Source organism: Nicotiana tabacum, chromosome 15 (assembly GCF_000715075.1).
Source record: "Nicotiana tabacum cultivar K326 chromosome 15, ASM71507v2, whole genome shotgun sequence".
NCBI lineage: Eukaryota > Viridiplantae > Streptophyta > Magnoliopsida > Solanales > Solanaceae > Nicotiana > Nicotiana tabacum.
The window spans coordinates 20,499,002-20,516,209 of NC_134094.1; the positions used below are offsets into that span (position 1 = coordinate 20,499,002).

At 31.2% G+C, this 17,208-nt stretch overlaps 1 protein-coding gene across 1 annotated transcript; it reads right to left on the reverse strand.

The window, feature by feature from the left end:
• Positions 1 to 4,531: 4,531 nt before the first annotated feature.
• LOC107771775 (bZIP transcription factor RISBZ4-like) lies at positions 4,532 to 11,831 on the reverse strand. The gene is made up of 6 exons (XM_075230625.1): positions 11,487 to 11,831; positions 8,356 to 8,473; positions 7,606 to 7,759; positions 6,758 to 6,833; positions 6,012 to 6,137; positions 4,532 to 5,070 (listed from the first exon to the last, which is right to left on the reverse strand). Exons 1-6 carry the CDS (start codon positions 11,706 to 11,708, stop codon positions 4,747 to 4,749), a joined length of 1,020 nt encoding a protein of 339 aa, XP_075086726.1. The 5' UTR covers positions 11,709 to 11,831; the 3' UTR covers positions 4,532 to 4,746.
• Positions 11,832 to 17,208: the final 5,377 nt, after the last annotated feature.

The window sequence follows — 17,208 nt, forward strand, 5'->3', positions numbered from 1 at the left end:
TCCCTCAAAATACTCCCAAGAAATCGCCAAACCCGAGTTCAAAATGTTGAAAATGAGCAAAAATCGCGAACCTTTGCATTTAAGTGTCCTGTCCAGAAATCTCGCACATGCGGACTCTCTGTCGCATCTGCGACGCCGCACATGTAAAAATGCCATCGCAGGTGCAGATTCCACTTAGAATCCCAGGTTCCGCTCATGCGGCTATGCGACCGCATCTGCGACTATCACAAGTGCAGAAATGCATCGCACCTGCGACTTCCCCTCGCACCTGCGCCCAGCTGCCTGCATCTGCGACTCTCGCAGGTGCGGGAACATCTTCGCACATGTGGTTCCTGCCCAGCTCCTTCTTGGCCGCATCTGCGGCTCCCCCTTCGCACATGCGATCCCGCACCTGCGGTCTCCCCTCCGCAGGTGCGAAAACACCAGAAACCAGAAAATCTTCAGCAACTAGCCTAAGTCCAAATTCAATCCGTTAAGCATCCGAAACACACCCGAAACCCCCGGGGCCTCAACCAAACATACCAACAAATCCTAAAACACCATACAAACTTAGTCGAGCCCTCAAACCATATCAAATAATGCTAAAATCACAAATCATCCTCCGATTTAAACTTAAGAACTTGAAACTTCCAAATTCGACAACCGATGCCGAAACTAACCAAACCACGTCCGATTGACCCCAAATTTTGCACACAAGTCATATTCAACATTATGGACCTACTCCAACTTTCGGAATTGGAATCTGACCCCGATATCAAAATTTTCACTATCGGTCCATATCTCCAAAAATTCGACTTTCGTCATTTCAAGCCTAATTGGGCTACGGACCTCCAAAACACAATCCGGACACGCCCCTAAGCCCAAAATCACCCAACGGAGCTAATGAAACTGACGAAACTCCATTCCTGAGTCTTCTTCATATAGTTCCGACTACGGTTAAAATCCTAAAACTTAAGCTCCCGTTTTAGGGACTAAGTGTCCCAAAACACTCCAAAAAACAAAATGAAACCTCCCGGCAAGTCACAATAGCAGAAATAGATACGGTGAAAGCAGTTAATAGGAGATCGGGGCTACTACTCTCAAAACGACCAGCAGGGTCGTTATAATTTTCTTTCTATTTGTACTATACAAATATAAGCTTGATGATGGAATCATATGTCACAAGTAAACTAGAGGTTTACTGAAACAAATATTAGTTGGCATGACCGGTTGACCATCCGGTTCAATTATAATGCGAAAAATTAATTGAGAATTACATAGGCATATATTGAAGAAATAGAAGATTCTTCAAGAATTCTCTTGTGCTGCTTATTCTCATGATATACCAGTTAAGGTTGGGATTGAATCCCGATAAATATATGGGCCCAGTCACCTTGCATGTGGACCGTTTACTATTATATGATTTTAATAGATGCATCTATTCTATGGTCACATGTGCATTTGTTATCAACTTGCAGTTTGGCTTTTGCAAGATTGATTGCTCAAATTATTAGAGCACAGTTCCAGAATATAAATTATGATGATTTATCTTGATAATACTGGTTTAAATCCAAGTTGGTTTAGCAGAAATTGTATGCCTCCAATTATATCTAAACCATTGGTTATGAGAACAAAATTGCCAAAATAAAATTTGGTATTTGATGTATTATTTAATATACAACAGCACTTGTAAGCATCTAGCCAAGTTATGATAAGTTCTCCCTATCACAATTGGTTCAGGGTCAGGAACCAAATAATTTTCATCTAGAAATATGAATGTGCTATATGATTTAATTGTTCCACCATAATGCACAAAGATGGATCCCCAAATAAGGCTAGGTATATGTGTTGGTGATCCCAACAATATGGGAAGAAAATGGGAAGCTGAAAAGGTAATGCATGTAATGAATTATTATGAGTACATCTAGATCCTCGTACGAGAAAATGTGAACTTGAAATTCAAGTGATAATTCATTTGCAAAATATTGACACGCGTATTTGCTGCCCAAATTTAAATGTCATATTCAGCTGCTAATGCTCCAAATAAAATAAAGTTTATAATGAATAGAGTCTATGGCATGCATGAAGCATAATAGACTAATCGGTTCCAAAGATAAAACTCTTTGAAGAAGGAGAGGAGCAAATGTTTAAAATAAGGAGACAAGTGCTCTAGAAGAGCACCACGACATAACACTTCATAAGACCTCATGGGAGAGGCTCAGGTACCTGAAAATAATAAGATAAAGAGATCTCAATAAGTTATGTCTTTATTGAATAATAGTAGAACCGATATAAAATGATCGTCGACGATATTGTTAATATAATGTAGCGCTCAATATTATTAATATTGACGAGGATCTTGAGCTCAAATCTGTCATGAAATTTGGATAGATAAATGATTGGCCAAATAAAAAATACACAATAAAAATTAATTTCACCTGAAAAATATGAAGTTGGACGGATAGTCCCAACACCTGAAAGTATAAAGCCAGTGGAGGTATAAATGTGTTCTTGTACGAAAAAATAAAGGTCAAGTCGATAGACATAAGGACGACTTGTGTCACAAGAAGATTTGTAAATATCCTGGCATTGATTATATAAAGACATGTTCTCCTGTGGTAGATGTCGTCATTTCAAGTTTTAATCTGGCAATACAAGAAAAACGTGATATGCGTATAATGAAAATCATTGAAGGATTTAAATTGTTATGAAGCATATTAAGGTTTCCAAGAAATTTATTAAATAAAGCTTCAAAAATTCATATACGGATTGAAACAATCAGGACGCATGTGATATAATTGCTTGAGTGAGTACCTGTTGAAAGAAGGGTACAAGAATTATTCAATTTGTCCTTGTGTCTTTATAAAAAGATCCGGATCTAAATTTATTATAATCGCCGTATATGTTGATGATTTAAATATCATTGGGACTCCTAGGGAGCTTCCTAAAGCAATAGACTATTTAAAGAAAGAATTTGAAATGAAAGCTCTTGGAAAGACAAAATTTTGTCCTGGTCTACAAATTGAGTATATGAAAGATGGAATTTTTGTCCATCAATCAGCATACACTAAAAAATTTTTAAAGCGATTCTATATGGATAACGCACATCCATTGAGAACCCCGATGGTTGTGAGATCACTCGATATAAATAAAGATCCATTCCGACCTCATGAAAATAATGAAGAGCTTCTTGGTACTGAAGTACCATATCTTAGTGCAATTGGTATACTAATATATCTTTCTAACATTACAATGTCTGACATAACTTTTTCAGTTAATGTTTTAATAAGATATAGCTTTGCTCCTACAAGGAGACATTGGAATGGAATCAAACACATATTGTGATATATAAAAGGGACTATCGATATGGGATTATTTTATGGCAATGATTGCAGTCCCGATCTTGTTGGTTATGCCGATACTGGGTATTTATCTGACCCACACAAGGCTCGATCTCAAACAGGCTATGTGTTTACATATGGAGGCACTGCCATATCTTGGCGATCGAATAAGCAATCAATCGTGGCTACTTCATCTAATCATGCTGAGATAATTGCTATTCATGAAGCAAGTCGAGAATGTGTATGGTTGAGGTCTATAATACACCTTATTCGAGACAAATGTGGTTTGAAGTGTGACAAACTACCCACAATTTTGTATGAAGACAATGCAGCATACATAGTCCAATTGACGGGAGGATTCATAAAAGGGGATAGGACAAAGCATATTTCACCAAAGTTATTTTTCATACATGATCTTTAAAAGAATGGTGATTTCAATGTGCAACAGATCTATTTAAGTGATAATATGGCTGATTTGTTCACCAAATCTCTACCGACGTCAACCTCAAGAAACTAGTGTACAAGATTGGGATGCGAAGACTCAAGGATATGAATTGATGCTCTCATCATGAGGAGTTAATACGCGTTGTACTCTTTTTCCTGTACAAAGTTTTGTCCCACTGGGTTTTCCTTGCAAGATTTTTAACGAGGCAACCAAAAGGCGTATTTCTAAACATGTGTACTCTTTTTCCTTCACTGAAATTTTTTTCCCATAGGGTTTTTTCCTAATAAGGTTTTAACGAGGCACATTATCTATGGACATCCAAGGGGTAGTGTTATAAGAAAAATCAAATTATGGTGGATATCTACTCTTCCTTCATGATCTTCTCAAATGCTTAATGACATATTTCTATGCTTAACGACATATTCAATAACATATTTTTCTTCACTTTTCACGCCTATATAAAGGCCTTGAAATAGATAGAAAAATATACACAATTGAAGAAGAAATAAAAATCTCTCCTCTCTCTATATATATCTCTTAGCTTATTTTTTCTTGTTCTATATTGTTACTTTGATTATATTTCATAACATACTTTATATATATATATTGTATATTATATGCATATACTATACATATTTTATATACTTTTTGGCTAGCGGATGTAATCAATTTCGGCCAACCGACCAATTTTGTATTTTGTTCTTTAATGTAAGGCTAATATGCTAATTTGTACATATAATAATTAAAGGTGGAATAACACAACATAGAATCGAGGTATCCACTATAGAAATTAAAGTTCACATATAGTATTGGCAAACTCAAACATATAAGTAGCTTAAATTAACTACCAAAGTCCTGAAATAGTTACAACTATGATAAGTCTCACATACACAATAGAAACCATATCATATGATTAATTGTCTGTGACCATACATACCACAATAATTAATATTTATATAACATAAAACCATAATAATTAGTTCACTTTGAAATAGAAGGGACATGTGATTCCCAGGACCATACATCAGAAACACAGCTAACAGTATCACTCATGGCACCACCATTCCTGAAATTCCGGTTAAATGCATTGACATTTTCGACTCCGATCACCGGATTCTGGCCGGAAATTGCACTCCACGCGTCTTCTCCGGGCACAGTGATGGTCGGAGAGACATTATCGAGTCGACACAAATTATTGTTGTTAGTACCAAGTGGTTGAGGAGTGTTCAAGTAATTTTGAAGAAGATGACTTAAACTTGTTGACGTTAGTGAACCTCTAGCCACCATGTCCTCAGCCAACTTCACCTGCATCGCATAAAAATTTAGTATTAGAATCTGCACGATACGCAAATACTAACAAAAATTATCAGTCATGTTAAATTATGATTTGACTTGTTTAAGCATAATTTAAAATATCAAATGCGTCATGCAAGAGAATCACATAAATTGACCATTAGTCATGTCATTTTTCTCAAAGGCAAAACGGATTACTTTTAATAGTAATGGCGTAAAATGAATGGGTTGGATTAAATTTGACCGTGTTAAAATAGGTTGAGTCAATATACGAGTAAAGTCATCACCCGGCCACTCAAAATTTACTTGCATTAAACCAGGTCAACTTGGACTAAACAACGCGTTATAAATCCAACCCTCAAATCAAAATTATTTTTCATTTGTTTATTTTTCCTTTTATAATCTATTTAATTACCAATCAAACTAACAAAAACTTTTCCTTTCTATTTATTACATGACTATATCTAATCAATCATACTCAAAAAAATATTTGCTAAAAAAATTAGTATACTTTAATGTTCTTGATAAGTTTCCTTACAGGTCAATTTGGACTACAGTCAAACTTCTCTATAACAGCATCCCTATATATAACACTTAACTATAAAAGCCAAGCTTTTTCGGAACCAATTTTTATGTTATGTTATAATATATGTTCTATATAACAGCACTTCGTTATAACATCCAAAAATATTCGAAACAAACGAAACTGTTATAAAGAGGTTTGACTGTATATAGCTAGTCCAAATTGGCCCGAACTAATATGTGAGCTAATTTGGGTTATACCAAAATTGACCCGCAAATGAATATATATCCAACCTAACTTGTTTAAACTTAGGCGATTCAAATAATTATATTTTCATGGACAAAATTAAACCTCTATTTTGAGGAACCATTAAAAAAATATTGAAATGGGAAATGGAGTGTAAGAAAACGAAGAATAGTGGGTACAATACTTTGGCTCTTAATGCTTCCACATCTGATTTGAGCACTCTATTATTAGTCAAAGCATCTTTATATTGTTGAGTAGCATCTGCAAGCTGCTTGAACAATGATTCATTTTCACCTCGATACTGATCAACCTGATAAAATATGTACATAAAATACCTCAAAGAATTATAGAAAAAGGAGAACTTATAACAATTAACAAAATTTAAAGTATTTATATTATAATAAATATAAGTGTAATCTTGGTACCGAGCCTATACTGCTAATTAGGATGAATGAGTGAACCATTAATATGATGCTAATTATGAATTGCTAGCATTATAACACCTTTCAATATATGACTAGTAAGTCAACTTTTTGACGGACTACTCTGTCTATAACCATTTTGTAAAAAACAAAAATCTACTCGTATTAGGCACTCAATGATATTTTTCTAATAGTTCTATCTATATTTTAAACAATTTTGAAGTTTTAATCGAAGAGGATCTAGTAACTACTAGTATCACTAGACTTCAGCTCAAAATGGTTGTAACAAGAAATTTCACTAGCATATAATGATTTCATAATTAATTCAATGACCATATATGTGATGATTATTGATCTAGATATAATTAGTCAAGATGTGAATTAATATATTAATATGAAGAGACAAACAAATTTATAGACAGATCTCTAATTTAATTACTTTTTCTTTAAATTTAAATACTTTTTTTTTTATAAACTCTTATAAAAGAAGTAATATTTATTTAAATACCTGATTTTCAAGATCTGCTAAATGTGCTTGCTTTCTTCTTCTCGAACGCCTTGCAGACTCCCTATTAGAGGCTTGCCTAAAAATTGAAATCACCATATCCAAATTATTAGCCAAAAATAAAACTCTATATAGAGACAAATAATTATTATTTTTAATTAAGCCAACGACAGTGACATTTTGGAGATCATTGATTTATTTGCCAAAACATGCCTTTTACTTCCAAGTCTTTATCCTACTTCAGGAATAATACATATCGTATTTGGAAGTACACGTGTACCATTATTATTATCATAATTAGATTAACATAATAAGATCAAATAAAAAAAGATGTCATTTATATAGAACAAAGGACCACTAGTTAAAGGAAAATGATTAGTTCTTCTTCTTTTTTTTTTTCCACTCGAAATTGTTTGATATTCGTAATGGAGTGTTGACTACTTCAGATTTAATTTTTTTTCATTCAGAGAGTTCGAACCTGAGAACTCTGGTTAAGGGTGGATAAATGGCTAATTCTTATTTGTATTGTTAAAATTATTGTGTCTGCTGACATGGAAATTCAATAATTTTCCCATCTTTCCTTTTCTAAATTGTTATTACATTAGGTATGGTAAAGGAAAAAAAGAAAGGAAGACAATAAAAATTAAACTCACACTTATTGTCGTGAGACTTTTACTGATACCACTGAACTCATAATTTGTAGGTTAATTAATTGACACGACATATAATGTTTTTCAAGAAAAAAAGTTTCTGTGTTTTTATTAATTTTAATAAAATAACTCCACAGACAAGAAAGTTCAGAATTTACTAGTATAATATTTTTACTCTATGGTCGAAAAAATAAGATTCACCTTCTGGTGCGTTTAATATCCAATGGGTCAGTGCTTTGTTCACAGGGACCCACTTCAGCGTCCACGTCATCATCATCTGAATAGGACCCACTTGTAGCTCCCATAACTTGACTTTCCTTCATCTTTGGCATTATAGTTGGCGTTGGACTCCCAGCTGAGTATAGTATACAAATTCATATGCTAGAAACTTTAGAACTAAAGATAAATTTAAAAAACAAATTGTGTGTTTGGTGTGACGTGAAATAATTTTTGAAAAATAAATTATTTTCTAGAGAAATTTTCATTGTTTGGCTGCAGCCTGCAGAGGAAACTATCATTTTGAAAAATAATTTATAAAAGATTGATAATATTAGTAAATTGGATGGTGTTATAATAAAAAGTTTTGCTTTTAAAGATTGATAATAATGTGTATATATTGGTTAGATTAGTCATATGAAATCAAGAATTGAGATAGTTGCGAAGGAAAAAGATTGTCATCCAAAAGTGAAAGAAGTCATTTTCCTCATTTTTGTAAAGAAATAAGTATTCTTTTTGAAAAAAAATATTTTCTTGCAACGAACCAAACACTAGAAAATAAGTTATTTTGTTGAAAAAATGAATCTTTTTCGAAAGAATACTCAGTGTCATGACAAACACACAAATAATATTAAGGAATTAATAAAAAAGGTCAGCAAAGAAAAAATAAATAAATAAATAAGCGAAAAAAGGCAAGAAAAATATATTTTAGAGGGTAAATTTGGATATAAATACCACATATTGAAGATTGTGAATCCACAGTTGCAGAAATGCTGGACTGCTTGGGAGTAAGGTTTGGAGACCAAAGGGGTTTGTCTGTCAGTGCACAATTTGAGAAACCATTTACCATCTCCTGCCACAGCAAGAAAAAAGACATAATCAATTGATTGTATTAAGTATGCAAAATAAAAAGAAGGGAAGAATTATTTTTTGCAATAGTATTATGCACTTGTTTTGTCCAATGCGTCACTACTAAAATATAACTTACAATTATTAAATAAAGTATAAATGCCAAAACAAAAATAATGGAGTACTGCTTATATCGCATCATCAAGAAAGCTATAGATTCAAAGAAAGAAAAAGGCTATAGATGTGTCTCTTTAGAACTTGAATGGCTATTTCGTTAATAAATTATGTAGCCCAACTTCCATTTGAAATGTATACAAAAAATTGTTTTGTTTTTATTATTATTGAGTAATTCAAAGGACCTTGGTGTGATTAAACTACTAAAAAGACTTCACGAATTTTTCCGATTCTACTTTTTATTTTTAAACTTCTAAAAGTGTTCCTAGGGAACTTTCAAATTCTCAACCAAGACTATACTTTAATTCATATACATCACTTTATTTATTATTTTATAGTTTTGTGTGAGGTACGAAAGAGACAGAGAAAGATATAATTATTTTCTTATTTTCTTGTTTTGTCTTTTTCGTGGTTTAGTTTTTGATGCTGTCATTCTCAATCTATACCTAATTTTGTTATAATACAAAGAACTAAGACAATCTCAAAATCTCATACTGCCTATACAACTTGATCAAAGGCCGAAATCAATCAACTTACCACTTAAAAAAAATATAATTGTACAATCAATTTCTTAAACTCAAGTTTTTGTCATATTCCAAAAATATTCCCCCGAAAGTTACACAGCAAACCGACCATTCACAGTAACGTGGAAATTCAGTACTTCAATTCACTTTAGTACTTTAGAAAGGCCCCTAAGCATTATTTAATTCATTAATTATGATAAAGTGGTAAATATTTTTTCTATTCTCGAGTATCTTTGTTAGGGAGTGTTTTATTTACTTATGTGGAATTTTAACTTAATCGGACTCAGACACCTATTGAAAAACAAAAACAAACAAACTAAATTTACAACTTTTGAACGAACCGCATACATTATTTAATTCATTAATTTATTGCTTAAAAAGTCATATCCCATTTTTGCCTATTAAGCACCGTTGGAAATTGAAAGGAATAATTTGAAAATGTATTTTGAAAATAAACACAAAAAGGGACTAATATATAAGAAATAATTAAAATTTTCCTAAGCAACAAATAAATATAAAGTCACTATTACAAAAAATATATATATAAAGTCACAATTTTCCAAGGTTGAAATTTTAGTGAACATTTATGTCCTTATTACCGCTACTTTCTAAAAACTTTAATTTGATATTTTTTTGGCAGATCCCTAATAATTTTCTTATGAAATCCTCAATTATATATGTAAAGATAAGATCGTATGTATTAGTCTTTGGGGTAGCTGCCCAGTGATCAAGTTCATATCCAATTATCTACATGTCACTGTTAACCTAATATATATAAAAAGGGAAGTCCAATACATAAGTCATTTCACGTTCAAGGTCTAAGACTGCTTTCACGACTCGAACCGTGAACTATAAAACTTTATCGTTGCTTTACGGCTCAGTATATATATATATATATATATATATATATATATATATATATATATATATATATATATATATATATATATATATATATATATATATATATATATATATATATATATATATATATATATATATATATATATATATATATATATATATATATATATATATTATGTCTCAAATATTCTTTTCTAGAGTTATAGATAAACCTTTGGGGAGAAGTATTGGGGAGAGGTGATCAGGCAGGATATGGCGAGGCTTCAGATTTCCGAGGACATGACACTTGATAGGAAGAAGTGGATGTCGAGTATTAGGGTTGTAGGCTAGGAGGCAGTTGAGTCGTGCCTTACTTCGTACCATTGTGGAACTAGCCATGTAGGGGTTTTGGCTAAGATAGCTAGTGGCAATGTTGTGGCTTACTATTTCGCTTTTCAGTGCATGCCCTATTTACTAGCTATCGCTTTTGCTTTGCATCTTTCTTCTAGATTTCATGGTGTTCCTATTTTTCATATGATTGTTGTGGTGATACTAATATTTACTAATATTGTCTCCATTTGCTTTGCATCTTTCTTCTGGATTTCATGGTGTTCCTATTTATCATATGATTGTTGTTGTGATACTAATATTGCTCCCTTTTTGTCCTTTTGGTTTGTTTTTTTTTTTTTTTTGAGCCGAGGGTCTTTCGGAAACAGCCTGAAGGAATAAGGGTAAGGTCTGCGTACACACTATACTTCCTAAACCCCATTAGTGGGATTTTACTGGGTTGTTGTTAGTTATAGATAAACTTATTTAGAAAAATAATTTTGCACCACCAATAATAAAGAGTCACGTTCCAAATAAAGATGGTCCCTTTTATATTTAATATTTCTAAACATAATAAAGTAGCTAGAGTCTATTATAAATAATAAACCACCAATTATACTTTATTTCACCCAATCAGATTCCAAATCTGTATAGCATCTTCTCTTTAAATATCAACCCACCCTCTTCATTATTCTTGTCCTCCTTCAAATAATAATCATCTCTTTCATTTCATTTCTCCTCCTTTTTAAAGTTCTATTTTCGTATTTGATAAAATAAAAAAAAAGATTCGCTAGCTTTCATTATGTTAAAAATAATAGTATGATCTTGTTTAGCAAATATTCTGATATACTGATTTTTTAACACCCCTAAAAATGTTCGTACACTATCAATATCCTAGAAATTCTAAATTAAAAGAAAAATAATTTTCCAAACAATCTTTTAGACAAATGTCACAAATTCGGGTAACATATAATCTCTATGTTAAAATATACTGATAGTAAAATTTCCTTTTTTGTTACTATCAATATTCAATACATATAAAAACATGAAAAGAAAATAAAGAAGACACCCCCATGTCCAAAATTTGAAAAAACACATACACACGCACTATAAATTTATTCAAGAAGATCAAGAGGGAAAGTTGCTAACCTGATTAAATGAAGGAGCAACTGAACAAATATCACCAAAAATATCAGCATGAACATTATTATTGTTATTGTCGTCATCATTAATATTATTATTATTGGTATTTTGATGATGATCACTGCCTCCAAAACCATCACCAGTTTTAAAGTACTCTTCAAAAGCCAATAAAGAAGGGCTTTTCTTCATGTCTCTAATATTTGCAAAGTTAGCCATTTTCTTCTCCATATAGCCAAAGGGGAGTTGAAGGAGTGAGAGAGATGAAAATATTAATTAGATACTTAGCAAGGAAGTAGTTTGGGTTTGGAGTGAGTGGGTGGGGAAAGAAAGAAAGAAAGGGGGGAAAATAAGAGTAGCTAAGTGAGTTATTATATAGAGAAGCCAAAGTAGGTTCCTGATGAAAGGAAAAGCCAAGAATCAATTCATTCACCAGATAAAGTTGTTTTGTTTAGTCTTGAATTACTTTTATATCCTTGGTAGGAGCTATATCTACGATATTACCCTTTTTTATGATTTAAAATTGTTGATTAATGTCAACTTTTTTAAAAAATAATGGAGTACTCCATCTATGTGCGTTTTGTATCTTATGAGAGCTTCTCACAATCGGTTTCAAACTCGAATAAAGGATGAGAATTACATCCTAAACTTGGAGCTAACCTGATTGTTTGGTTCGAGGTTTAGGGACGGAGCTAGAAGTTTTGTTACGGGTTCGATCGAATCTACTATTTTTTTTAAAACGATATATTTATATTAAAATTTTATTAAATATGTAAAATATTAAATTTAGAACTCAGACAATAGCTAGCACTTGCGGTCGTCATTCAAAACTTCAGAATACAGAAAGTTGAAATACTGACTACGCCTCTATCGAGGTTGGTAGGGCCAAGCAATGGAATGATAACTGTAGGATTGATCAAACGAGGTCGAAGTAGTTAAGGAAAGACCATAGGCGGTCTAACATATACAAGAAACTTTAGATATTTATCACTGGTCGGAAGGTGGCGAAGTTAAATTTTTATTAAGTGGATTCAAAATCTATATGAGAAGCAAATATGCGAAAAGCTCTTGGATTGAGTCAAGCAGCTTCAACAATTAATATATTTTTATATAAAAAAAATTAACTTTGTATAAACATTATAGTTATCCGACCAAGGAGATTCAGATGAACCCTCATATTTGAGCTCTCAAGTTTTAGTGTGAATCAAGTGATGAGCAGTTAGTGTTTTGGAATTTATAATGGGTTTATGAACCAATATATGAATCCCAATTGTATGAATTGTTCAATATAATTAATATATTTCTTTACTTATTGGTGAAAATTAATTTTGCATTCAAGAATAAATTAATTATTCTGTCGAACTAGGGCAGATCAATGATATGAATTATATGTTGGTTCCATAGATCAATGATATGAATTATATGTTGGTTCCAATAATCTATGATGTTTTGCTTCATCTTTGCTTGTTAAATTAATGTCTGATTTCGAATTGCAAATTTATGATCCAAACTAATTTTGGTTGCATAATCGAACGTGCTTTATGAATGCTAATTTATAATTAGTCTACTTTCTAAGATTGGCGATGTATAATAACAAAGCCAAATTATGCTTTTGTGTAAGTCATATGTTTAACAACTAAAATCGGTGGGGAAGTCAAGATTTTAATTAAGAGGATTTGAAAATATAAAAAATAAATATATAAACTCAGTAGGTTATAATACATAATTAGAACAAAAATATAAGCTAAGTTAACGAGATATGAGATCTTATGAGTTAAAATTACAATGCAAGTCCCTTGAGTAAATGAGATATGAATAATAAAATATATGTCATAAAGTTTTGTGTTAAAGTAACATAAAGGTGATTTAAGACGGGTGTTACTTATGTAGACGTTATTGGATTCCATTGAACATGTTTCTAAAGATAGCATGTTTCTAAACTGATATTTAAAAGTTGTGTTTAAGAAATTAAGTTAAGATTGCATTATTTATGTGTATTTTTAATTATTATGAGTTATTTGAATTTCGAGTAGTGATTCACCTGATGAGGTAAGCTCGTCAAGTGTCGGCCATGGCTACTAGTTAATTTGGATCATGACAATATCTGATGTGAGAGGTTGGGGCCAAGGTAGAAGTCGAGTTTGGTGCTTTTGCTCGACAGAATATTTTATATTAAGACATTATTAAATATATATAAATATTAAAGTCGTCCTTCTAAAATTTATTTGCTCCCCAACATTTTGAGATACTCTCCTTTAAAATACAGAGTTAGTTTGAATTTTTATTTTATTTTATAAAGCTGTATTTTATTTAGTCATTGTCATTGTACTTGCAACGCACTTGCATGTAATTCGCACTAAAGTGGCTACCACACCAAAACCAAAGTATCCCTACCACCAAGTAAAAAAGGGCCAAAAGGAAATCACGTGAACGAGGCCATTCAGAAAACAGGTATACAAAAGCCTATCTACTCATAATTTAAATTTTATGAGTTACTAAAATAATTTCAAGTTAATATAACATAATAATTGAATTTACAGTCTAATATTTATAAATATTTAATTAATTTTTAATATATATATATATATATATATATATATATATATATATATATATATATATATAAAAGGTATAAGCAAAAACTATTGAGTTCGTCTAAACTCGTATCCGTCCCTATATGACATATGGTAATTCAAACTTATCCGTATCTAATATTTATACTAAATTATATTTATTTATTGTAAAATATTGAACGTGTATAAATTATACCTTACAAGAACGTGCAGATGCTTACGTCCAACAAAAAGAGGGGGGGGGGGGGAGAAAGGTCATATGTGCATATAGTAAAAGGTTATAAAGGTTAGTTTTAAGGAAATATCAAATAAAAATTCCCACTTTTCCAACTCGAGCTTTTAATGTTATCATTGTAACCGATGTTATATACTAATATTTGTACTGCGGATAAGGTGGGATAAGCAGAGACGGATCCAGGATTTGAAGGTGGCGGGTGTCACAAATTTTTTTAATGTACACCTTAAAATAATTAATATAGAGTTTGTTCGGAACGTTTGTCCGATTTATTTATTTATTAGTTTATTCATGTAATTAATAGATATTTTTTATTTAAAATTATAAAATTACATCTCTTTCCTAGAATATACTTGTGAGATTTCACTAGGTATATTGTTGTACAAAAATTACATCTCAGACATCAAGAAGCAAATATAATTAGCATTTTAAAGAAGGAATCATACCTTTATTATTAACAATACAAGTAAAATCAATATTGTTTTACTAGGAAACTACTTCTTTTTTTGTATGCTAAAAGTAAATTTGAACAAGTAAAATAACATCTTTAATAAGGGATTCTACCAATCAGAATAAGAAAAATAAAAAATATCTTCAATAGATAAATTACACACCATAAGTAAATGCAGAATTAGATAAACTACAAGATCCCAAAAATTAAAATAAAAAATCTCATATTTTTCTAAGCAATACATACAAAATATTCATCATAATTTAATAGTAAAGACAATTAAATTGTATTTAACAGTCATAGAATAACACAAATTTTTATGTTATAATAAAAAAAAATTATAAAAATTAAATTTGATCTCAATCCAAAATTTCTAATAATACCCAAGTTTTTTGATTTTTCAAAAAAAAAAAATTAACATATTTGAATTAAGTGAAATTGTTATTTTACGGTATTTTAAATATAGGAGGCTCTTTTTTGAGTGTCTTTGCAAAAGATCATAGATAAAATGAATAGAGGAAAACATATAAAAAATAATAAACGACAAATATAAAATTGGGAGGTAGCCAAAAAGGAAAATGACTGGGACAAAGGAAATAAAAAGCACAACAAAAAAAGGAAAGTTAGACAAGGTTCAAGATAAATTCGAATTTGAATTTTGCACACGAGAAACGCTTTCACAAAGGTCTACCAGCCATGACACCTTTGTCTAGTTTGCGATTGGGGGTGGCAAGATCAAATATTTAACCTAGTTTAAGAAAATTTCTACATAAATATATGATAATTTTATCAATCTAGCGGGTGACGTACCACCCCCACCCTAAAGGGTGGATCCGCCCCTAGGGATAAGGTGTGAGATTAAATTTTTACCATGTTTGGTTGGCGATCACCAACTAAATATGGTATAAATTTAATCCCAATTTTAATACTGGATATCCCACCTTATCCCATCAAACTTGATATTATATTATTCCACCTTCTATATGAGATAAATTAATTCCATGATTATAATCCTGGGATAATTTAGTCTGCATACCAAACGACCCCTTATGTATATCGATGTGAACATCATGTATGTCCCATTCATTCTACAATTTTAACAAAGAATTTCACCTTCTTACGTAAGGGAAGACTCCAAAAGTAGTTTTACTTTTAATTAGTACTAATTTTAGCTTAATTAATTTTATTTGGTGCTAGAATTAATTAATGAACAACAGAGAAACTAGCGGTTGTTTCACAATAGTATCTTTTTTTAATATATTATTTAACGAGTAGTAACGAAGTTATATGGTCATGTAAATCAACAAATTAATAAAATGAAATAAATCAAATTATTATACATTTACTGAGAAAATCGAAGGAGGTAAAGTTGTTCCTCTGTGACGTGTAGGTCATCGGTTCGAATTCTGGAAACAGTTACTTATTTACATTAGGATGAATTATCTATATCACACCCCTTGAGTGCGAATCTTCCCAACACCCTATGCAAAATATTTTGTGCACGGTACTATTTTTTTTTTGGGGGGGGCGGGGGCGGGGGGAGGAGGGATGGAGATATGAGTAGTTTCAACTTTCAATCATGACTCTTTAGAGAGGTACCACATAACTTGTAAAAGATTATCATTCATATTTCTTAGTAAACCTATCTCACCATCAAGGTCGTGTTCGAGGCCTAAGTATGAATATAATCTTGACAGAGAGCACTTCCTCTTTTAACAGGCTACTTGGCAAAAATCTGAGTTAATTAAAATTCAATACAGGTACCGAACACCAGGTGAGAAATCAAAAGAAAATTTTATCTCAGAAGAGAACATCTTGTTAACTTAGATTAAGCCCCCGTTTGGCCATAGATTTTGGCTTTATTTTTTAAAAACAATTTGAAAACATAGTTTGCTTATGAAATATGATCATGTTTTTGTAAAAAAAAAATCAAAAAAATTTAAGTTCCCAAAAACTAGTTTAGGATAGTTTTTGCTGAAATTTTTTCTTCCACTCATAAAACTTTTACTTTTCTTCAAATAAAATGCATGTCCAAACACAACGACTTCAAGTTTTAAAAAATATTTTTTAATGTAACTTCAAAAATTCTTTTTTCAAGTTTCAATCAAATCTATGTCCAAATGCTAGTTAAGTCTCTAATTGACACCTACATTAAAGAAGAATTAAAAGAGAGTAACATCAAGTGATGAAAATCAATTTTTTGTGTAAAACATTCTTCCATTGCGTTTGTTGCATATGAAAAAGGTATTAAAATCCAAATTTAATATCTTATTTATTTTGTCAATATACTCGTTTAATTTCTAGGTAAATCGATAAAATTATTAATGTATTTATCATAAAGTTAAACTTTTGTAATTTGAAATTGCATGAGAAAACATATAGATGAAAACTTTTGAGTTCAATCTATTCTCTAATATTATTTGATGTCTTGTATTCGTATTGAAGTTCGAACTAATTCAATTTGTGTTAATT

What these genes read in the sequence shown, in the direction of transcription:
- LOC107771775 (XM_075230625.1), bottom strand. Translation starts at nt 11,708, where the DNA reads ATGGAGAAGAAAATGGCTAACTTTGCAAATATTAGAGACATGAAGAAA. An exon ending in GATATTAAACGCACCAGAAG is followed by an intron (nt 6,834 to 7,605) that starts GTGAATCTTATT and finishes TTCAATTTTTAG; the next exon opens with GCAAGCCTCTAATAGGGAGT. An exon ending in TAGCAGATCTTGAAAATCAG is followed by an intron (nt 6,138 to 6,757) that starts GTATTTAAATAA and finishes ATATTTTATCAG; the next exon opens with GTTGATCAGTATCGAGGTGA.